This window comes from Staurois parvus, unplaced genomic scaffold, assembly GCF_062004578.1.
Source record: "Staurois parvus isolate SC_StPar_1 unplaced genomic scaffold, SC_StPar_1.0 ptg000221l, whole genome shotgun sequence".
Taxonomy (NCBI): Eukaryota; Metazoa; Chordata; class Amphibia; order Anura; family Ranidae; genus Staurois; species Staurois parvus.
Genome location: NW_028318017.1, coordinates 2973259 through 2998272, shown reverse-complemented (window position 1 = coordinate 2998272; position 25014 = coordinate 2973259). Strand labels below are relative to the sequence as shown.

At 49.2% G+C, this 25014-nt stretch overlaps 2 protein-coding genes across 2 annotated transcripts in view; one reads left to right on the top strand and one right to left on the bottom strand.

Moving 5' to 3' along the window:
* Positions 1 to 25014, bottom strand: part of LOC149460784 (uncharacterized) — an 85328-nt gene that overhangs the window by 36705 nt on the left and 23609 nt on the right. The window lies entirely within an intron of this gene.
* LOC149460785 (uncharacterized) lies at positions 10397 to 15135 on the top strand. The gene is made up of 4 exons (XM_089679206.1): positions 10397 to 10435; positions 14250 to 14477; positions 14557 to 14763; positions 14872 to 15135. The coding sequence occupies exons 1-4, from the start codon at positions 10397 to 10399 to the stop codon at positions 15022 to 15024; spliced, it is 627 nt and encodes a 208-aa protein (XP_089535332.1). The 3' UTR covers positions 15025 to 15135.

The window sequence follows — 25014 nt, the reverse complement described above, 5'->3', positions numbered from 1 at the left end:
AGCAGATCTCTTGCAGCCTATTAGCTTCCATTTCGCTCTCTATGTCTCAGCAGATCTCTTGCAGCCTATTAGCACCCATTTCCCTCTCTATGTCTCAGCAGATCTCCTGCAGCCTATTAGCGCCCATTTCCCTCTCTGTGTCTCAGCAGATCTCCTGCAGCCTATTAGCTTCCATTTCGCTCTCTATGTCTCAGCAGATCTCCTGCAGCCTATTAGAACTCATTTCCCTCTCTATGTCTCAGCAGATCCCCTGCAGCCTATTAGCGCCCATTTCGCTCTCTGTCTCAGCGGATCTCTTGCAGCCTATTAGCTCCTATTTCCATTTCTATGTCTCAGCAGATCTCCTGCAGCCTATTAGAACCATTTCCCTCTCTATGTCTCAGCGGATCTCCCGCAGCCTATTAGCACTCATTTCCCTCTCTATGTCTCAGCAGATCCCCTGCAGCCTATTAGCTTCCATTTCGCTCTCTATGTCTCAGCAGATCTCCTGCAGCCTTTTAGCACCCATTTCCCTCTCTATGTCTCAGCGGATCTCCTGCAGCCTATTAGCGCCCATTTCGCTCTCTATGTCTCAGCGGATCTCCTGCAGCCTATTAGCACCCATTTCCCTCTCTATGTCTCAGCAAATCTCCTGCAGCCTATTAGCACCCATTTCCCTCTCTATGTCTCAGCAGATCTCCTGCAGCCTATTAGCTTCTATTTCGCTCTCTATGTCTCAGCAGATCTCCTGCAGCCTATTAGCTCCCATTTCGCTCTCTGTCTCAGCAGATCTCCTGCAGCCTATTAGCTTCTATTTCGCTCTCTATGTCTCAGCAGATCTCCTGCAGCCTATTAGCGCCCATTTCCCTCTCTATGTCTCAGCGGATCTCTTGCAGTCTATTAGCGCCCATTTCCTTTTCTATGCCTCAGCGGATCTCCTGCAGCCTATTAGCACCCATTTTGCTCTCTATGTCTCAGCAGATCCCCTGCAGCCTATTAGCTCCTATTTCCATTTCTATGTCTCAGCGGATCTCCTGCAGCCTATTAGCGCCCATTTCCCTCTCTATGTCTCAGCGGATCTCCTGCAGCCTATTAGCTCCTATTTCCATTTCTATGTCTCAGCGGATCTCCCGCAGCCTATTAGCACTCATTTCCCTCTCTATGTCTCAGCGGATCTCCCGCAGCCTATTAGCACTCATTTCCCTCTCTATGTCTCAGCGGATCTCCTGCAGCCTATTAGCTCCCATTTCCCTCTCTATGTCTCAGCAGATCTCCTGCAGCCTATTAGCTCCCATTTCCCTCTCTATGTCTCAGCAGATCTCCTGCAGCCTATTAGCTCCCATTTCGCTCTCTATGTCTCAGCAGATCCCCTGCAGCCTATTAGCTCCTATTTCCATTTCTATGTCTCAGCGGATCTCCTGCAGCCTATTAGCTCCTATTTCCATTTCTATGTCTCAGCGGATCACCTGCAGCCTATTAGCACTCATTTCCCTCTCTATGTCTCAGCGGATCTCCTGCAGCCTATTAGCTCCTATTTCCATTTCTATGTCTCAGCGGATCTCCTGCAGCCTATTAGCTCCTATTTCCATTTCTATGTCTCAGCGGATCACCTGCAGCCTATTAGCTCCCATTTCGCTCTCTATGTCTCAGCAGATCCCCTGCAGCCTATTAGCTCCTATTTCCATTTCTATGTCTCAGCGGATCTCCTGCAGCCTATTAGCTCCTATTTCCATTTCTATGTCTCAGCGGATCTCCTGCAGCCTATTAGCGCCCATTTCGCTCTCTATGTCTCAGCGGATCTCCTGCAGCCTATTAGAACCATTTCCCTCTCTATGTCTCAGCGGATCTCCCGCAGCCTATTAGCGCCCATTTCCCTCTCTATGTCTCAGCAGATCCCCTGCAGCCTATTAGCTCCTATTTCCATTTCTATGTCTCAGCGGATCACCTGCAGCCTATTAGCGCCCATTTCGCTCTCTATGTCTCAGCGGATCTCCTGCAGCCTATTAGAACCATTTCCCTCTCTATGTCTCAGCGGATCTCCCGCAGCCTATTAGCGCCCATTTCCCTCTCTCTGTCTCAGCGGATCTCCTGCAGCCTATTAGCGCCCATTTCCCTCTCTATGTCTCAGCAGATCCCCTGCAGCCTATTAGCTCCTATTTCCATTTCTATGTCTCAGCAGATCCCCTGCAGCCTATTAGCTCCTATTTCCATTTCTATGTCTCAGCGGATCTCCTGCAGCCTATTAGAACTCATTTCCCTCTCTATGTCTCAGCAGATCTCCCGCAGCCTATTAGCGCCCAATTCGCTCTCTATGTCTCAGCAGATCTCTTGCAGCCTATTAGCTCCCATTTCCCTCTCTATGTCTCAGCAGATCACCTGCAGCCTATTAGAACCATTTCCCTCTCTATGTCTCAGCAGATCTCCTGCAACCTATTAGCGCCCATTTCCCTCTCTATGTCTCAGCAGATCTCCTGCAGCCTATTAGCACCCATTTCCCTCTCTATGTCTCAGCAGATCTCCTGCAGCCTATTAGCGCCCATTTCGCTCTCTGTCTCAGCGGATCACCTGCAGCCTATTAGCGCCCATTTCCCTCTCTATGTCTCAGCGGATCTCTTGCAGCCTATTAGCTCCTATTTCCATTTCTATGTCTCAGCGGATCACCTGCAGCCTATTAGAACCATTTCCCTCTCTATGTCTCAGCGGATCACCTGCAGCCTATTAGCACCCATTTCCCTCTCTATGTCTCAGCAGATCTCCTGCAGCCTATTAGCACCCATTTCGCTCTCTATGTCTCAGCAGATCTCCTGCAGCCTATTAGCTCCCATTTCCCTCTCTATGTCTCAGCGGATCTCCTGCAGCCTATTAGCTCCCATTTCGCTCTCTATGTCTCAGCAGATCCCCTGCAGCCTATTAGCTCCTATTTCCATTTCTATGTCTCAGCGGATCTCCTGCAGCCTATTAGCACCCATTTCGCTCTCTGTCTCAGCGGATCTCCTGCAGCCTATTAGCGCCCATTTCCCTCTCTATGTCTCAGCGGATCTCTTGCAGCCTATTAGCTCCTATTTCCATTTCTATGTCTCAGCGGATCACCTGCAGCCTATTAGAACCATTTCCCTCTCTATGTCTCAGCAGATCTCCTGCAACCTATTAGCGCCCATTTCGCTCTCTATGTCTCAGCGGATCTCCTGCAGCCTATTAACACCCATTTCGCTCTCTATGTCTCAGCAGATCTCCTGCAGCCTATTAACACCCATTTCGCTCTCTATGTCTCAGCGGATCTCCTGCAGCCTATTAACACCCATTTCCCTCTCTATGTCTCAGCGGATCTCCCGCAGCCTATTAGCTCCCATTTCCCTTTCTACGTCTCAGCGGATCTCCTGCAGCCTATTAGCGCCCATTTCCCTTTCTGTCTCAGCAGATCTCCTGCAACCTATTAGCGCCCATTTCGCTCTCTATGTCTCAGCGGATCTCCTGCAGCCTATTAACACCCATTTTGCTCTCTATGTCTCAGCAGATCTCCTGCAGCCTATTAGCGCCCATTTCCCTCTCTATGTCTCAGCAGATCTCCTGCAGCCTATTAGCGCCCATTTCCCTTTCTACATCTCAGCGGATCTCCTGCAGCCTATTAGCTCCCATTTCCCTCTCTATGTCTCAGCAAATCTCCTGCAGCCTATTAGAACTCATTTCCCTCTCTATGTCTCAGCAGATCTCCCGCAGCCTATTAGCACCCATTTCCCTCTCTATGTCTCAGCGGATCTCCTGCAGCCTATTAGCGCCCATTTCCCTCTCTATGTCTCAGCAGATCTCCTGCAGCCTATTAGCTCCTATTTCCATTTCTATGTCTGAGCGGATCTCCTGCAGCCTATTAGCGCCCATTTCCCTCTCTACGTCTCAGCAGATCTCCTGCAGCCTATTAGCACTCATTTCGCTCTCTATGTCTCAGCGGATCCCCTGCAGCCTATTAGCACTCATTTCGCTCTCTATGTCTCAGCAGATCTCCTGCAGCCTATTAGCGCCCATTTCCCTCTCTATGTCTCAGCGGATCTCCTGCAGCCTATTAGCACCCATTTTGCTCTCTATGTCTCAGCAGATCCCCTGCAGCCTATTAGCTCCCATTTCCCTCTCTATGTCTCAGCGGATCTCCTGCAGCCTATTAGCTCCCATTTCCCTCTCTATGTCTCAGCGGATCTCCTGCAGCCTATTAGCACTCATTTCGCTCTCTATGTCTCAGCAGATCTCCTGCAACCTATTAGCTCCTATTTCCATTTCTATGTCTCAGCGGATCTCCTGCAGCCTATTAGCGCCCAATTCGCTCTCTATGTCTCAGCAGATCTCCTGCAACCTATTAGCGCCCATTTCCCTCTCTATGTCTCAGCAGATCTCTTGCAGCCTATTAGCACCCATTTCCCTCTCTATGTCTCAGCAGATCCCCTGCAGCCTATTAGCTCCCATTTCCCTCTCTATGTCTCAGCGGATCTCCTGCAGCCTATTAGCTCCCATTTCCCTCTCTATGTCTCAGCGGATCTCCTGCAGCCTATTAGCACTCATTTCGCTCTCTATGTCTCAGCAGATCCCCTGCAGCCTATTAGCTCCTATTTCCATTTCTATGTCTCAGCGGATCTCCTGCAGCCTATTAGCGCCCAATTCGCTCTCTATGACTCAGCAGATCTCCTGCAGCCTATTAGCGCCCATTTCGCTCTCTATGTCTCAGTGGATCTCCTGCAGCCTATTAGCGCCCATTTCCCTCTCTATGTCTCAGCAGATCTCCTGCAGCCTATTAGCGCCCATTTCCCTCTCTACGTCTCAGCAGATCCCCTGCAGCCTATTAGCACCCATTTCCCTTTCTACATCTCAGCGGATCTCCTGCAGCCTATTAGCTCCCATTTCCCTCTCTATGTCTCAGCAGATCTCCTGCAGCCTATTAGCTCCCATTTCCCTCTCTATGTCTCAGCAGATCTCCTGCAGCCTATTAGCACCCATTTCCATTTCTATGCCTCAGCGGATCTCCTGCAGCCTATTAACACCCATTTCCCTCTCTATGTCTCAGCGGATCTCCCGCAGTCTATTAGCTCCCATTTCCCTTTCTACGTCTCAGCGGATCTCCCGCAGCCTATTAGCGCCCATTTCCCTCTCTACGTCTCAGCAGATCTCCTGCAGCCTATTAGCGCCCATTTCCCTTTCTGTCTCAGCGGATCTCCTGCAGCCTATTAACACCCATTTCGCTCTCTATGTCTCAGCGGATCCCCTGCAGCCTATTAGCGCCCATTTCCCTCTCTATGTCTCAGCGGATCTCCTGCAGCCTATTAGCACTCATTTCGCTCTCTATGTCTCAGCAGATCCCCTGCAGCCTATTAGCTCCTATTTCCATTTCTATGTCTCAGCGGATCTCCTGCAGCCTATTAGCGCCCAATTCGCTCTCTATGTCTCAGCAGATCTCCTGCAACCTATTAGCGCCCATTTCCCTCTCTATGTCTCAGCAGATCTCTTGCAGCCTATTAGCACCCATTTCCCTCTCTATGTCTCAGCAGATCCCCTGCAGCCTATTAGCGCCCATTTCCCTTTCTATGTCTCAGCGGATCTCCTGCAGCCTATTAGCGCCCAATTCGCTCTCTATGACTCAGCAGATCTCCTGCAGCCTATTAGCGCCCATTTCGCTCTCTATGTCTCAGTGGATCTCCTGCAGCCTATTAGCGCCCATTTCCCTCTCTATGTCTCAGCAGATCTCCTGCAGCCTATTAGCTCCCATTTCCCTCTCTATGTCTCAGCGGATCTCCTGCAGCCTATTAGCGCCCATTTCCCTCTCTATGTCTCAGCGGATCTCCTGCAGCCTATTAGCTCCCATTTCCCTCTCTACGTCTCAGCAGATCTCCTGCAGCCTATTAGCACCCATTTCCCTCTCTATGTCTCAGCAAATCTCCTGCAGCCTATTAGCACCCATTTCCCTCTCTATGTCTCAGCAGATCCCCTGCAGCCTATTAGCACCCATTTCCCTTTCTACATCTCAGCGGATCTCCTGCAGCCTATTAGCTCCCATTTCCCTCTCTATGTCTCAGCAGATCTCCTGCAGCCTATTAGCTCCCATTTCCCTCTCTATGTCTCAGCAGATCTCCTGCAGCCTATTAGCACCCATTTCCATTTCTATGCCTCAGCGGATCTCCTGCAGCCTATTAACACCCATTTCGCTCTCTATGTCTCAGCGGATCTCCTGCAGCCTATTAACACCCATTTCCCTCTCTATGTCTCAGCGGATCTCCCGCAGTCTATTAGCGCCCATTTCCCTCTCTACGTCTCAGCAGATCTCCTGCAGCCTATTAGCGCCCATTTCCCTTTCTGTCTCAGCGGATCTCCTGCAGCCTATTAACACCCATTTCGCTCTCTATGTCTCAGCGGATCCCCTGCAGCCTATTAGCGCCCATTTCCCTTTCTATGTCTCAGCGGATCTCCTGCAGCCTATTAGCGCCCAATTCGCTCTCTATGTCTCAGCGGATCTCCTGCAGCCTATTAGAACCCATTTTGCGCTCTATGTCTCAGCAAATCTCCTGCAGCCTATTAGCGCCCATTTCCCTTTCTGTCTCAGCGGATCTCCTGCAGCCTATTAGCACTCATTTCGCTCTCTATGTCTCAGCGGATCCCCTGCAGCCTATTAGCGCCCATTTCCCTTTCTATGTCTCAGCGGATCTCCTGCAGCCTATTAGCGCCCAATTCGCTCTCTATGTCTCAGCAGATCTCCTGCAGCCTATTAACACCCATTTCCCTCTCTATGTCTCAGTGGATCTCCTGCAGCTTATTAGCTCCCATTTCCCTCTCTACGTCTCAGCAGATCTCCTGCAACCTATTAGCACCCATTTACCTTTCTGTCTCAGCGGATCCCCTGCAGCCTATTAGCGCCCATTTCGCTCTCTATGTCTCAGCGGATCTCTTGCAGCCTATTAGCTCCCATTTCCCTTTCTATGTCTCAGCGGATCTCCTGCAGCCTATTAGCGCCCATTTTCCTTTCTATGTCTCAGCGGATCTCCTGCGCCTATTAGCACCCATTTCCCTCTCTATGTCTCAGCGGATCCCCTGCAGCCTATTAGCTCCCATTTCCCTCTCTATGTCTCAGCGGATCTCTTGCAGCCTATTAGAACCCATTTCGCTCTCTATGCCTCAGTGGATCTCCTGCAGCCTATTAGAACCCATTTCCCTCTCTATGTCTCAGCAGATGTCCTGCAGCCTATTAGCTCCCATTTCCGTCTCTATGTCTCAGCAGGTCTCCTGCAGCCTATTAGCTCTCATTTCCCTCTCTATGTCTGAGCGGATCTCCTGCAGCTTATTAGCACCCATTTCCCTCTCTATGTCTCAGCGGATCTCCTGCAGCCTATTAGCACCCATTTCCCTCTCTATGTGTCAGCGGATCTCCTGCAGCCTATTAGCACCCATAGAAAGGGAAATTGGTGCTAATAGGCTGCAGGGGATCTGCATATCTCTGTATAAACATACATATTTTATATACATCATTTATATACATATATATATATGTAAAGTGCTGTGTAAATTGATGGCGCTATATAAGTACCTGAAAAATAATAAAAATAAATATTGAAAGCTTTTTACATAATTTAGGACACTTTTGATTTGTCACGTGATGCTGATGATATTGCGTGTTTACATTGATATATATTGTTTGGGGTGATATATACATATACAGTATATTTGTATGAAGCAACAACAGGCTAAATACAGAGTCAGAAGCTGCAGACATCACAGGGGGTCCCTATACCTGGTGGGGGGTCTGAGAGCAGCCATGATGTCAGTACATTGGAGCTGGTGATAGTGAAAGGTATTGAGGAGACAAATGTACCCGGTTCAGTCTGGTTTGTAAACAGAGCGATCTGGGATTCTTGTATCCATACCGGACCCTTGTCCAAGATGAGGATCTGCTATACATGGTAATAGGAAACTGAAACTAAAAACATTACATTGTGTGGGGTTGTCTCTAAATTACATAGCAGACCCTTATCCTGGATGGGAGTCTGGTATAGATATAAATGGGGGAAGCCCACACAATAAAGAAGGCCTGGGGTCCCCCCAGATCACGCAGCCCCTCCCCTAAACCATGCCAGGCCATGTGCCCTCAGTATGGGGAGCGTATCTTGTAAAGGACCTCTTCCCCACAACCCTGGCTGGGGGTCTCTTGGTGGGGGACATATTGGAATCTGGAATCCCCCTTCAAATAAGATGGATCTCAGCTACCTCCCCCACATGAATGTGTAACCATTACTCAATCATAAAGAAATAATGTAAATAGTAAATAAAGACGTCACCCGCATCACATGACTCGTCCTTTATTAATAAACAAAGATTCCCCCAAAGTAATCCCTCGTCACTCATCCAACAATGCAGATCTACATCATTAATAATGAACGATGTCCACTGAGAAAACACATGCTGACCACCAACACGGTCTATTTCCAGAGACTACTCACCATGGATGACAACTCCCAGTGACTATGGAGGAAGAGGACGGACGTGACTATGGAGGAAGAGGACGGACGTGACTACGGCGGAAGAGGACGGACGTGACTATGGCGGAAGAGGACGGACGTGACTACGGCGGAAGAGGACGGACGTGACTATGGAGGAAGAGGACGGACGTGACTATGGAGGAAGAGGACGGACGTGACTATGGCGGAAGAGGACGGACGTGACTATGGCGGAAGAGGACGGACGTGACTATGGAGGAAGAGGACGGACGTGACTATGGAGGAAGAGGACGGACGTGACTATGGCGGAAGAGGACGGACGTGACTATGGCGGAAGAGGACGGACGTGACTATGGAGGAAGAGGACGGACGTGACTATGGAGGAAGAGGACGGACGTGACTATGGAGGAAGAGGACGGACGTGACTATGGAGGAAGAGGACGGACGTGACTATGGAGGAAGAGGACGGACGTGACTATGGAGGAAGAGGACGGACGTGACTATGGAGGAAGAGGACGGACGTGACTATGGCGGAAGAGGACGGACGTGACTATGGCGGAAGAGGACGGACGTGACTATGGAGGAAGAGGACGGACGTGACTATGGGGGAAGAGGACGGACGTGACTATGGGGGAAGAGGACGGACGTGACTATGGCGGAAGAGGACGGACGTGACTATGGCGGAAGAGGACGGACGTGACTATGGCGGAAGAGGACGGACGTGACTATGGAGGAAGAGGACGGACGTGACTATGGCGGAAGAGGACGGACGTGACTATGGGGGAAGAGGACGGACGTGACTATGGAGGAAGAGGACGGACGTGACGGGGGTTACTGGATGTAAATAGAAAATAACATTTTATTACCTCCTCTGCTGCCACTTCTACCAATGTCTCCTCTCTGCTTCCTACCACATGGAACTTCCTGTCTGTACCTGACATCACTTCCTGTCTACCTGACATCACTTCCTGTCTACCATACAGTCTTCCTGTTTGTGTATAAGCGAGAACATCACCTTGTGGAGCTCAGAGGAACTGCAGCCTAGAGAAATGTCTCTCTGAACATGGCCTTGAGCTATGAGTTCAGCTTTTTGAATTTTTTATTGTAACATTTACCCTTTAACTATCCTTTGTGGGGAAGTTACAGACCTGGTTTATCCAATCTGATCCATATGATGGCAATCAGCCTATTAAATCCTCCATAACTCAGCAGCAATGTCCCATGGCTTCCATCTTTCTTAAGAATAACAAAAAACTATTAACATATTTCCTACACCGGGGGCCATAGTTGGACCTGGAGGTGACTTGTCACATGAAGGATTCTCATCCATAAAGCTTACTCTACACTATAGTCATAAATAAATATATATCTATACATCTGTTTCCATCCGAAGACATTGTATGAGGGATTCCTAGATCACAGATGATGAGTGTAGACCGTATAATAGGAACCCAAATCCACGGCACCACTCCAGCCTGCACCTCCTATTGACCACGGACCATCCAGGTGATAGCACTTGTAGCCCGTCTTCTCTCCAACATGAAATCATGAATAGGAACAGAAAGATGAAGAGCTGCACTCTGTAATTATCTCCATCTTGATATTTCATTCTGTTGATGATGAAATAACTCCATACACATAATCTCTACCTCCTGAAATATGTTTCACCCATATGGGCTCGCTCACATAGAGTAGGGTTGGGGCCACTCTATCCTTGTGAACGAGCCCATTGGGGTGACACACAGAATAAAATATGAAGAATGGGCTGATTACGGAGTGTGACTCTTCATCTTCTTGTAGACGGTATAGTCACAGATGAGAACACAGGAGACCAAGTCCATATCTCATGCTTCCTAATTTATAGAGATAAGTATGGGGGCTCTAACCCTATCCAATCACCTCTGGGGGGTGTTCCCTCCTCAGCCCTGGGGTTGGTTCTGTCTTCTGAAGGTGCCATGGGCTACATGGACTCACCGTTTCTGGTGTCTGGGTTGGTGATGTGATTTCCAACACCATTGCTTCAGTCTGATCACAACATATTCATTCACAGCATGGCTGTCATGAGCAGACCCCATAGAACCATGTTGGGGGCCCCTATGGGATTCTGTACTCCCGGCAAATACCATTTTATATAAGAAGGACAATCCTTTTCAGCCAGTGGGGAGCCCAATGTGCACAAATCTCTTCTCCCCACTGAGGTCATAGTCAACACATCAAAATATTTCCTTTGAGGCTCAGCGAGGTGACGGATCATTCATCCGTATCTATGTCTACAGGGATGTCAGATCATTATTGCCATCTAGGTGTTCATTCCTCCAATCTTCACACCCCAGAGCCAACTATTCAGATTTATGAGTTGTGAACATTTGTCTTCTACTGACCACTAGATGAAGAGAACACTGTATCTGTAATACTGAACATTGAATTCCAGGAATATCTGTCATATCATGCCACCTTTACAGGGGATGTTACATCCCAACCATTGCTGGTGTCCTCCATGTCTATGGTCACCTTACAGAGACTATCTGAGCTATGTTCCAGAAGGTTCTGCCAACATTCCATACCAGACCCTTATCTGAGCATGCTGGCCAGGCTAGGAAAGGGGAGGGGGGGTGTAAGTCCTCCCACTTGGACCATACCAGGTGACATGCCCTCAACATGGGGAGAACTTGCGAGGGGGGACAAGGGCAAGGGTCTCTTCCTCTATACTTCTATTCACTCACAAAAACATAAATTTTAAAGAAAAAGAATGATCAAAAATGTCCTATGCTGTACATCAATGTCAATCATGAAGTCTGATGCCCACTGAAAGGAAAAATCTGATGTAATATGAGGATCGGGGCCATTTCTCAACTGAGGTTCCTTGTATCCATATAACAGATTTGTGACATGACAAAATCTGCAATTACATTTTACTGCAAAATCAGAGGGGCCAAAACCCCTCCCCCGAGCAGTCATATATTTCTGTCCCCCTTGGTGGGAGTGGAGGTGACCCCTCTATAAGGATCTACAGTCCATACACACCCAGCACAAGGCCGGGGTCACACTACCAGACGCTTCTCGGGGCTGCAGTTCCTCTGATCTCCACAAGGTGGGGATCTCACTTCTACCCAGACAGGAAGTCTCTATGGGATACAGGAAGTGATGTCAGGTACAGACAGGAAGTGATGTCAGGTACAGACAGGAAGTAGAGAGGAGACGTTGGTGGAAGTGGCAGCAGAGGAGGTAATAAGATGTTATGTTCTATTTACACCCAGTAACCCCCCGTCCTGTCCGTCCTCTTCCTCCATAGTCATGTCCGTCCTCTTCCTTCATAATCAAGTCCGTCCTCTTCCTCCATAGTCCTGTCCGTCCTCTTCCTCCATAGTCACGTCCGTCCTCTTCCTCCATAGTCACGTCCGTCCTCTTCCCCCATAGTCATGTCCGTCCTCTTCCTCCATAGTCACGTCCGTCCTCTTCCTCCATAGTCACGTCCGTCCTCTTCCTCCATAGTCATCTCCAGCAGATGATGATACACACATATATAGTGTGGGAACCCATATTAACCACATATATTCAAATGAGAGAATTTCACATCTGTACCACAAGGGGGGGTATTGATGTCATGAAATGCCGGTTCCAGACATTGTATGTGGGGGGAATGAAATGATAAGTAAAGGTTGGGCAGATGCTGATACACACATATATAGTGTGAAAACTCAGATTAACCCCTTCAGGGGGAGGAGTTGATGATAATATATTTGCTCCCAAAGCTGGCCTACATGGTTCAGTTTTATCGTTCAGCCAGCAGAACTGAACCAATTCCCCCATCCACACATTGGAGGTGGATGGGGGAATCCTCCCCGCTGCACTCTTGTATTGTGATAATGGGGGGACTCCTCCGCTCTCAGAATACACAGATCAGCACTGAAGCTATTGGCTGCAGCTGCTGGGGGAGTGGCCACTGGGGGGTGGAAACTTGGCACCAGCACGCCGCCAAATCCATCCCCACCATTAGGAGCTCTGGAGACAATTGTCTTCTATTTACAATACATTCCTCCGCACGTCACCTGATCACATGACAGCTTACTTCCACAGATTCCGGACAGATTTCTGGATGGTAAAGGTCAAAGTTCACTCTTCAGTTTAGGAGAGGTAGGACGCACCCAGGAACAAGGATTTGGTTTTCATGGGAGCCTCATATAGAGGACCCCTCAAATCTCCCCATCCAAATGTCCCTCCATCCAGAGTCTATATGTCATATGACATCACACTGACCTCACAGCTCCTCCTCCCAATGTCCCTCCAACCAGAGTCAGATAATCCTATGACATCACACTGACCTCACAGCTCCTCCTGCCAATGTCCCTCCAACCAGAGTCAGATAATCCTATGACATCACACTGACCTCACAGCTCCTCCCCCAATGTCCCTCCATCCAGAACCAGAGAATCCTATGACATCACACTGACCTCACAGCTCCTTCTCCCAATGTCCCTCCATCCAGAGTCAGAGAATCCTATGACATCACACTGACCTCACAGCTCCTTCTCCCAATGTCCCTTCGTCTGGCTTTTTTTTCTGATGCTCTTAGGATGTGGGGGTCCCTTGGCATTCTCAACAGTCAGAATAAACTTTTACCTGCGTAGTGTGGGGGTCCTGTGGGGGGAATTATACCTCAGCCTGAAGTGGGGCTTTAATAAAATGGAGACCTGAATGGAGAGGTGAGGAGGATTCTGGGAATATCATTTGATTTTACTATTTGTGTTCAGATGTAGAGTTTTCCTCCTGTGAAGTCTGGAGATCATATGACATCACATTGCCTCCACCTCCCTCCCTGATAGAAGAGAGAAAGAAGAAGAAGATTCTAGAAGTCACCAGAGAGATCACTGAGCTGCTGACAGGAGAGGTGAGCGGTGCCGGGAATTCTGGGACATTCTCCAGTAACAGACAAGGGATGTGTCTGGATGGTGACTGTATCATTGTGTGTGTCAGGTTCCTATAAGGTGTCAGGATGTCACTGTCTATTTCTCCATGGAGGAGTGGGAGTATTTAGAAGGACACAAGGATCTCTACAAGGACGTCATGATGGACAATCAGCCGCCCCTCACATCACCGGGTAAGAGGAGACTTTATTGTAAAGGAGAGAGCAGTACGGAGGATCCACCTAGATCCCCCATCATCTGATAAACACATAGAAACAATGGATTCAGTCAGTGTGTGTGTTTCCTACAGATGGATCCAGTCATGGGAACCCACCAGAGAGATGTCCCCGTCCTCTGTATTCCCGGGATTCCACACAGGAAGGTCACACCACCCCTCACCATCATCAGGTAGATGGATCCAGTCATGGGAACCCACCAGAGAGATGTCCCCGTCCTCTGTATTCCCGGGATTCCACACAGGAAGGTCACACCATCCCTCACCATCATCAGGTAGATGGATCCAGTCATGGGAACCCACCAGAGAGATGTCCCCGTCCTCTGTATTCCCGGGATTCCACACAGGAAGGTCACACCACCCCTCACCATCATCAGGTAGATGGATCCAGTCATGGGAACCCACCAGAGAGATGTCCCCGTCCTCTGTATTCCCGGGATTCCACACAGGAAGGTCACACCATCCCTCACCATCATCAGGTAGATGGATCCAGTCATGGGAACCCACCAGAGAGATGTCCCCGTCCTCTGTATTCCCGGGATTCCACACAGGAAGGTCACACCATCCCTCACCATCATCAGGTAGATGAGGAACAATCACTGATAGTATCATTAGGATCCGTACATTATCTGCATTGTTACCATTGATGGCATTTTATTATATATTCAGAGTGGAAACCTGAGAGATCCTAAAGTTGAGGTTAAAGAAGAGATAAAAGAGGAAAATGATGAAGAGTGGGTGATGGAGGAGCCAGATATCACTAAAGAACACAAAGATCTGTACCAGGACACCATGGTGGAGTCATCCAGCTACAGGAACCCACCAGAGAGATGTCCCCGTCCTCTGTATTCCTGGGATTCCACACAGGAAGGTCACACCATCCCTCACCATCATCAGGTAGATGATGACAATTATTGGTAGTTGTGATTTATACACAGCATGTTTGTTACAATGAATGTTTTATTATATCTTTCAGAGTGGAATCCTCGGGGATGAGAATATTGATGTTAAAGAAGAGTATAAAGAGGAGGATGAGGAGTATGGAGTGATGGAGGAGTTTTCAGAAGGACACAAGGATATGATGGAGCCACCTAATACCAGGAACCCACCAGAGAGATGTCCCCGTCCTCTGTATTCCTGGGATTCCACACAGGAAGGTCACACCATCCCTCATCATTACAAGGTTGGTGGGATGGAGCATCTAGAACATGGACTTGTAGAGACAATGTGTGGATTTTTTATGTAAGCTTATATTTTATAGATGATATTTTCTCTCATTCTCTTGGTTTAGGGTGAAGATCTGATAGATATAAAAGTTGAGGTGAAAGCAGAAGAAGAAGAGGCGTATGTGAGGGATGATCAGCAGTCTATGGAGGAGGATGGAATAACGGGGACATTTATAGAGGAGGACACTCCTACAGAGATCAGCACAGGTGGGTCATGAACACTAAATCCATTCCTCCACCCATACTGCTCACTGATTGGTCCAGAGTAGGGCGGGGACTGGGTGATATCAGCCTGTAATCCCCTGGTCACTTTTCTGAGCTGTGTTCCCCATCCTGCCTGATGTGGGCAGAGTCCTGGTTGGGGGAACCAATCAGCTCCTGTCTAGTAATCCTCTTTGTCTTTGTATTTTAGTCCATGGCCGGGAGATGAGGAAAACCTCCGAGGATTGTCTCACTTTGTCTCCAGACTGGAAAGTAGAAGATGAGGACATCACACAGTATAGTCCAGGAGAAAACCCGGCTCCCTCCAATGTCCATCCGGCACCACCCAGTGTAGATGGACCATCGGATTCCTCGTATCCTGAGGAACCTCAGACTGTGTGGGACCGGGCCGGCCTTCCAACAGGGAAGAGCTTCTTCTGTACTGAGTGCGGGAAGAGTTTCCGTTATATATCCAAACTTAATGTGCATAAAAGATCTCACACAGGAGAGAAGCCGTATTCCTGTCCTGAGTGCGGGAAATGTTTTTCACAGAAGTCTAATCTTTCCATACATCAGAAATCTCACACGGGGGAGAAGCCGTATCCCTGTCCTGAGTGCGGGAAATATTTTCTACTAAAATCACAACTTGTTACACATCAGAGATTGCACATGAGTGAGACACAATATTCCTGTCCTGAGTGCGGGAAATGTTTTTCAGACAAGTCCAGTTTTTACACACATCAGAGATCTCACACGGGGAAGAAGCAGCATTCCTGTCCTGAGTGCGGGAAAATATTTTCACAAAAGTCAAATCTTCACAGACATCAGAGATCTCACACAGGGGAGAAGCTGTATTCCTGTCCTGAGTGCAGTAAATATTTTTCAAGCAAATCCCATCTTTACAGACATCAAAGATCGCACACAGGAGAGAAGTCATATTCCTGTCCAGCGTGCGGGAAATTTTTTTCACAAAAGTCCGGTCTTTATCGACATCAGAGGTTGCACACTGGGGAGAAGCCTTATTCCTGTCCTGAGTGCGGGAAATGTTTTTCACAGATGTCCAGTCTTTACAGACATCAGAGATTGCACGCGGAGGAGAAGCCACTTTCCTGTCCTGAGTGAGGGAAATGTTCCTCACTGAAGTCCTGTCTTCCTGTACATCAGGAGGCCCACAGAACCCTGAAGGTGTATTAGTGCCTTGAGTGCGGGAAATGTCTTCTAGAGGAATGTTGCTGGACATCCCAGCTCTCATGTGGGGAAGAAGCACACCCTGATATACACCTCAGATATACTTCATGGCTGATCTTCATCATGGAAGAAACAGTCCATGAGATCAGAGGTCACCAAAGACATGGATGAAGTGTGGGACCGGGTTAGCGATTGATTGCAGGAGAACAATAAAAATGAAGTAATTACCTTTCATTGTACATTTTGTGGTGGAAGATTTCTCAAACATTTAGAGGTCTATTTAAAAAAAAAAAGTTGAACAAATGTAATCAGCATGCGCCCAGCTGTGATGAGTTTTTGCCATATTTTATTTCATAGGATCATTGGCTCCATCTAGTGGCCATAATTGTGTATTGTGCTACTTTTACTGATGGAGGCATTTCAGGAAAAATACCAGATCATGGCCACTAGATGGAACTGATGATCATAGGACAGGGGTAGGCAACCTGTGGCTCTCTAGCTGTTGTGGAACTACATTTCCCATGAGGCATTGCAAAGATGACAAAACTGACAGTTACAGCTATGACTTGCAGAGGCATGATGGAACTTGTAGTCCTGCGGCTCTCAGGTTGCCTACCCCTGTCATAGGAAATCACTCTGGTAAATTAACCACTTGACCTCCTGAGGATTTACCCCCCTTAATGACCACGCCTCTTTTTGCTACTCGGCGCTGCACTAATTCAACTGATAATTGCGCGGTCATGCAATGCTGCACCCAAACTAAATTTACGTCCTTTTTTTCACACAAATAGAGCTTTCTTTCAGTGGTATTTGATCACCTGTGCGCTTTTTATTTTTCACGCTATAAACAAAAAAAAGCCAAACATTTTGAAGAAAAACAATATTTTTTACTTTCAGCTATAAAAAATATATAGTAAACTCAAAGTTGGTTATAAATTTAGGCCAAAATGTATTCTGCTCCATGTTTTTGGTAAAAAAAATCCCAGTAAGTGTATATTGATTGCTTTGTGTGGAAGTTATAGCGTCTACAAACTATGGTATAGATACTGCAATTTACACCATTTTTCTGCTATACAGCGCTGTGCTAGTTTAACGGGCAATTGCGCGGTCATGCAATACGGTACATAAATGAAATTTACATCCTTTTTTTTCCCACAAATTGAGCTTTCTTTTGGTGGTATTTGATCGCCTGTGCACTTTTTATTTTTTGCGCTATAAAAAGAAAGGCTGACAATTTTGAAGAAAAAAAAACAATATTTTGGACTTTTTGCTATAAAACATGTCCAGTAAAAAAAAATGCAAAAATCAAATTTAGTCATAAATTTCTACCAAAATGCATTCTGCGACATGTCTTTGCTAAAAAAAAACCCCAATACGTGTAAATTAATTGGTTTACGTGAAAGTTATAGCGTTTACAAATGGCGGGAAAGATACTGGGATTTTTAGTTTTTTTTTTATACTAATAATGGCGGCGATCAGCGACTTATGGCGGCGATCAGGGACTTATGGCAGTGACCAGCGACTTATGGCGGGACTGCGGCGGACATTATGACATTGGGGGGTACTGACTTGGGGTCACTGACATCCCCAAAAACACTAATACAGTGATCAGTGCAAAAAAAAAAACACTGACACTGTACTAATGGCACTGGGGAGGAAGGGGTTAACTTTATTTTGCAGGGAAAGGGTTAACTGTGTGAGGGGGAGTGTTTTACTAGGGGGCGGGGTGTGTGCTGGATGGGACACCACTGATCGGGAGAGAGAAACTGTTCTTTCTCGATCAGCTCGTCCTCGAGCTGTCAGGGAAGTGACAGACAGCACAGCTACTGCAGCTGTGCTGTCTGTCACTGTTTGCCGCCGATCGCCGGGAAACAGCCGGTAAAGACCGGCTGTGACCCGGCGACTGACATCCGCAGCGGTGATTGGCGGGACAGATAGAGCAGCAGCGCGCCTCGCGCGCGCCCCCTATCTGTTTACAAAACACGCATTTTAAAACGTGGTTTTGCCTGCCAGTGCCGCCCTGCCGCTGTATTTCTACAGTGGCAGGGCGGCAAGTGGTTAAGGCCAGAATTTGTAACGACTGGATGAATGATTGTCACATTTGTCCAATGAATTTTCTGTAAGTAGCCCCCTTAGTTTCCTTCGCCAGGCACGGTTTCATACTAATAGGTCATACTCCCGCACTTGTGAGTACCATGGACGCTGAAGGACATTCAAAGTTAATCAAACTTAAACCAACCATTGATTTAAAATTGTAAATTGCATTTGGCCATTAGGTGGCGCCGAGTATCTTAGGATTTAGCACCAGCTAGTGAACAAATACAAGAAAACATTCTCTCTGATGCTGTGACTTCATGACATTTCCCAAAGAATATTCCACCCACAGAAACAGGCCGAAGACACCAAAAAAGATGTCAGGTATGCAGCCGAGGGGGAGTTAGGCGAGGCACAGTCTCCATTGTCCCGAATGTCCCTCCCAACTGGGCCTATGCATAGGTGACTACTTCAGACATTACTACCCATCACGAAGATATTATAGGAGGTATGGTGAGCGTATTTCTGACAGCCTGCCATTTCCTCATTTCCAATGTCCTCTGTGATGATTGTGATGGATTGCCTGTCACTCCGATTAGGTGATTCCATCAGAGAACCGCTTCCTCACTGCTAGGACACAGGACCGAGGTATTACAGCCAGGCGTTGCACCCAAGACTAGATGACACCAGCTTAGATGCCAAACTGGAACTCTTTATTGAACAGAAAACACAGGTTTTTATACAATCCAGAAATAGGGGCAGCCCCCACATGAACAATAAAACAAATGTTACACATTGAGATAAACATCACAGATATTCAGTCAATGCTTTGATTAATCAGAGAGCCCACCCCAGACAGCCCGACAACAAACCCACCCCTGAATACACCACGTCCATTATCCATGCTGTCTATCACTTGTATAATCTGTCCATCATCAGACAAAACTCGTACAATATTCCAACAGTCTGAAGAGTGGAATTACTCTAGCTTCATAAATTTCTTGAGGGAGATTGTTGATAGATATTTCTGCCCCAAATAAAGGATCTTCTCCAACCCAGTCAGCACGAGGGCCACTATATTTCCTCTGACCTTTAACCTGTACAAGATTAATATGACATCTTTCCATTCACTCCTGAGGGGAAGATTTATTTTCTTTATGCAGAGAATTCCTCCCAGCCTCGCTGTCAGTGTTCATCATGCTGTCCATCATTAGAGAGTGGTCTGTACTCTCCATGGGCCATAATCAGTGGGCAGAAGGCTAGCCTCTAGTCTCTTCCAAAAGCCCCTGTCCCGGTTGGGTCTGTCACAATGATCATTTGCCTGCTGCCTGCACTGACCATGCCTCTGCCTGCTGCCTGAACTGACCCTGGCCTGTGTATTGACCACTTTTCTGCCTTCCACCTGAACTGACCTTGGCCTTTAAATCAACCATTCAACTGCCTGTAGCCTGAATCATTCCACTGATGGAACGCACACTGCCAGAGTAATACGACACGTGTACTGGTGGTCCAATCAGAACCCTCCAGGCCCCAGCTGTGCACCCCCCCAGATTAATACGTCACATGTACTGGTGGTCCAATCAGGACCCTCCAGGCCCTAGCAGTGCCCCCAGATTAATACGTCACATGTACTGGTGGTCCAATCAGAACCCTCCAGGCCCTAGCAGTGCCCCCAGATAAATACGTCACGTACTGGTGGTCCAATCAGAACCCTCCAGGCCCCAGCTGTGCACACCCCCAGATTAATACGTCACATGTACTGGTGATCCAATCAGAACCCTCCAGGCCCCAGCTGTGCACACCCCCAGATTAATACGTCACATGTACTGGTGGTCCAATCAGAACCCTCCAGGTCCCAGCAGTGCACACCCCCAGATTTATATGACACATGTACTGGTGGTCCAATCAGAACCCTCCAGGCCCCAGCAGTGCCCCCAGCCCTGAATTCTCACCAATGGAACTCTCCAGTGAAATCTCTCATCAATTACTAGTCGGATTCTCTCTATTACCTCCTGTATGTACAAAACTCCCCCAAATCTCTCCCCTCCTCACCATCCACTAGAAATTGGAGGAATTGTTTCTTCTTCCTCAAATCCAGACCTAGAGAGGAATAGAAAAGAACCAACAAACCCCACAAAGTCTTTTTATAGAGATTTATTCCATCAAATCCAAACTATTCTACACATATTTATTCCATGGAATATGAAGAGATTTTTCTATCAATAATCCCATCAAATCTGCGTGTTTATTGGACTTTATTCCCAGCAATAATCAATCAGGAATCCATGCCAGCAATCATCAGATCAATAGGAATGTTTCCAATATCCAGTGATCACGGTTTGATCCTCCAACATAACCAGTGCACAGAATGATAAATCTATCCCATGAAATGGCTCTTATTGATTGGTTGATGTCATTGATTGATCTATTGATTCCCTTCTATGATAGAATAGATTGATTTCTCCATGTATTGATCATCCTCTCCATATATCTCTTCACCTTGTCTAACATCATACAAATCCTGAATGCTATAAATCTCAGTCCTGTCCATGAATTGTATGTGACTCGGGTCTTTATAATACCATATACTGGACTGTTACTTCATTCCCTATTTTTATATCGTCTTCTTACACCTGTCCTGATGAAGTGACACTTTGAAGCCATGAAACGCGTTGATGGTGTATTTTACATTCACTTGTCCAGTAAACACCGACCTTCTGAAGAAAACATTTCAGAGTTTCCTCCTTTACTATGGGCTCCTCTGCTGACCTCACCCTCATTTTTTCTTGGGGTGAAAGTTCTCCACCGGGATCCAAATCCTGCTTAGTATATGATGATCCGGAATTCCCCGATGACCATGGAGGGTGACCACCCATTGACTTCAGTGAGGAGACAGACATATTCTCCACAAGTCCTCAGATAGGTTGTCTGATCCCTGGATGGGTTCCCCACAACCTCCCAGATGTGAGTACATGCACCGTACTTCTCCCCATCTTCTAGAACCATCTCCCACCTTCTGGTATCCATCACTACACTCAGTCCCATCTCTCCCATGGTCTTCTATCCTCTTTTCCTGTCTCCTGATGGTTTGGAGGATTTCTTCATATTACTCTCATGACAGGTCTACTTTAATTGTATGCAGAGGGGAGGGGGAGGAGTATACAGACTCCTCCCAGTCCGTGGCATATTTTGGTTTTGTGCTGCCCTAGGCAAGATTGAAATCAGGCACCCCCATCTAAATGTGTCCCTCCCTTTGCTGTTTAAGATCCACCTCTTCAGGACAGAAGCATAATGGAGGGCAGTGTGACATGGGGCGGTGTCGTGGGACAGGAGGGAGGCAGCATGATGGGGGCTGCAGGACAGGAAGGGAAAGTGGGATAGGAGGGGGGGCAGCATGACGGGGGATATCAGGACAGGAGTAGGCCATTGGGAAAGGTAGGAGGGTAGCAGGACAAGAGGGAGGCAGCATGACAGGGGGAGGGCAGCATTATGGGGGGCAGTGTGCTCGGTGGGGGGCAGAGTTACAGGTGAGGGGCAGCATGACAGGGGGCACAGGACAGGAGGAGGAGCGCAGAGGGACAGGTGAGGGGCAGTGGGACAGGAGGAGTGCAGAGGGACAGGTGAGGGGCACTGGGACAGGAGGAGCACAGAGGGACAGGTGAGGGGCAGTGGGACAGGAGGAGCACAGAGGGACAGGTGGTGGGCAGCATGATGGGGGGCATGGGACAGGATAGGGGCAGCGGGACAAGAGGAGTGCAAAGGGACAGGTGATGGGCAGTGGGACAGGGAGAGCACAGAGGGACAGGTGAGGGGCAGTGGGACAGGAGGAGCACAGAGGGACAGGTGGTGGGCAGCATGATGGGGGGCATGGGACAGGATAGGGGCAGCGGGACAAGAGGAGTGCAAAGGGACAGGTGATGGGCAGTGGGACAGGGAGAGCACAGAGGGACAGGTGAGGGGCAGTGGGACAGGAGGAGCACAGAGGGAAAGGTGGGGGGCAGCATGATGGGGATATGGGACAAGATTGAGGCAGTGGGACAGGAGGAGCGCAGAGGGACAGGTGAGGGTCATGGGACAGGACTGAGGCAGCGGGACAGGAGGAGCACAAAGGGACAGGTGATGGGCAGTGGGACAGGAGGAGCACAGAGGGACAGGTCAGGGAAAGTGTGATGGGGATATGGGACAAGATCAAGGCAGTGGGACAGGAGGAGTGCAGAGGGATAGGTGGGGGCAGTGAGAGAGGAGGAGCGCAGAGGAACAGGTAAGGGGCAGTGGGACAGGAGGAGTGCAGAGGGATAGGTGGGGGCAGTGAGAGAGGAGGAGCGCAGAGGAACAGGTAAGGGGCAGTGGGACAGGAGGAGTGCAGAGGGATAGGTGGGGGCAGTGGGAGAGGAGGAGCACAGAGGGAAAGGTGGGAGCAGTGTGACGGGGGCATGGGACAAGACTGAGGCAGCAGGACAGGAGGAGCACAGAGGGACAGGTGGGGGATAGCGTGATGGGGGATATGGGACAGGAGCGTAGATGGACAGATGGGGGGCATAGGACAGGATTAAGGCAGTGGGACAGGAGGAGCACAGAGGGACAGGTGGTGGGCAGCATGATGGGGGGCATGGGACAGGATAGGGGCAGCGGGACAAGAGGAGTGCAAAGGGACAGGTGATGGGCAGTGGGACAGGGAGAGCACAGAGGGACAGGTGAGGGGCAGTGGGACAGGAGGAGCACAGAGGGAAAGGTGGGGGGCAGCATGATGGGGATATGGGACAAGATTGAGGCAGTGGGACAGGAGGAGCGCAGAGGGACAGGTGAGGGTCATGGGACAGGACTGAGGCAGCGGGACAGGAGGAGCACAAAGGGACAGGTGATGGGCAGTGGGACAGGAGGAGCACAGAGGGACAGGTCAGGGAAAGTGTGATGGGGATATGGGACAAGATCAAGGCAGTGGGACAGGAGGAGTGCAGAGGGATAGGTGGGGGCAGTGAGAGAGGAGGAGCGCAGAGGAACAGGTAAGGGGCAGTGGGACAGGAGGAGTGCAGAGGGATAGGTGGGGGCAGTGAGAGAGAAGGAGCGCAGAGGAACAGGTAAGGGGCAGTGGGACAGGAGGAGTGCAGAGGGATAGGTGGGGGCAGTGGGAGAGGAGGAGCACAGAGGGAAAGGTGGGAGCAGTGTGACGGGGGCATGGGACAAGACTGAGGCAGCAGGACAGGAGGAGCACAGAGGGACAGGTGGGGGATAGCGTGATGGGGGATATGGGACAGGAGCGTAGATGGACAGATGGGGGGCATAGGACAGGATTAAGGCAGTGGGACAGGAGGAGCACAGAGGGACAGGTGGGGGGCAGCATGATGGGGGGCATGGGACAGGATAGGGGCAGTGGGACAAGAGTAACGCAGAGGGAGAGGTGAGGGGTAGTGGGACAGGAGGAGCGCAGAGGGACAGGTGGGGGGCAGCGTGACAGGGGGCATGGGACAGGATAAGGGCAGTGGGACAGGAAGAGTGCAGAGGGACAGGTGGGGGGTAGTGGGGAGAGATGGGGGGTAGTGGGACAATGTTAGGGACAGGAGGGGGGAGTGGAACAGGTGTGGGGCAGGGTGACAGGTGGGGGCAGTGTGTCGGGGGACAGTGAGACAGGAGTGGGGAAGTAGAACAGGTGGGGGGCAGTGTGTCGGGGGGACAGTGAGACAGGAGTGGGGAAGCACCAGTCCTCCAAGCACTTACCTGTCCAGCAGGGGCTCCTCCAGATGGTGTCAGCATCACTCAAGGAGGGGCGCCTGTGTTCCATCTTCCCCAGGATCTCTGGTGGTGGCTGCAAAAGAGCGGGGGGCTCCTCCATCCTGACCTTGTCCTCTTCTTCCTCCTCTGTGGCACCTTCTGGCCATCCTGCACATCCCAGCACACTGACAGTGGGCCCCGGCCCTCACACCCTCTGAGCGCACACCGGGGATCCGCCCACAACTCCACTCTCCTCTGCAGTCGATCCCTTGGCCCTGCACACACAGTGTTCCTTCTGCCTGGGGGGGCGTGCCGCCCCCTGTAAACTGCCGCCTTAGGCAAACACCTTGTTGGTTTATGAGAGGACCTATAGGGTATTCTGCCCTGTCCAATCACAATATCCCCTGAGGAGCCCCCACTGTGTGTGGTACCCCCCAGACATGAGACTGTCCTCCAATCTGGTTATTTCCTGATAGATCAGATGAGAAATTCGTATCTATGAGGGTCTCTGTCATGTCTATGGGCCCCTTATTGTACTATAACCCCTCCTGACCTGTACTGGGAAATATCTGGGCTGTGATTGGTGAGGACAGTACTGCTGTTATCTCCAATATTGTTCTATGGGTGGGACTTGTATTTCGTAGACCTCTGTAAAGGAATACAGAGACTGGTGGTTGGAGCTTCTTCAGATCCAAGAAGAAATTTCGGTGTGTCCTCATCCATCCACAGAGGAGAATTGGGATGAAGGATGGAGATCGCCCCCCCTGTCCTCATCCATCCACAGAGAAGAATTGGGATGAAGGATGGAGATTGCCCCCCACTGTCCTCATCCATCCACAGAGCAGAATTAGGATGAAGGATGGAGATCACCCCCACTGTCCTTATCTATCCACAGAGCAGAATTAGGATGAAGGATGGAGATCACCCCCACTGTCCTTATCTATCCACAGAGGAGAATTAGGATGAAGGATGGATTTCACCCCCCACTGTCCTCATCCCTCCACAGAGGAGAATTGGGATGAATGATGGAGAGCACCTCCCACTGTCCTCATCCCTCCACAGAGAAGAATTGGGAT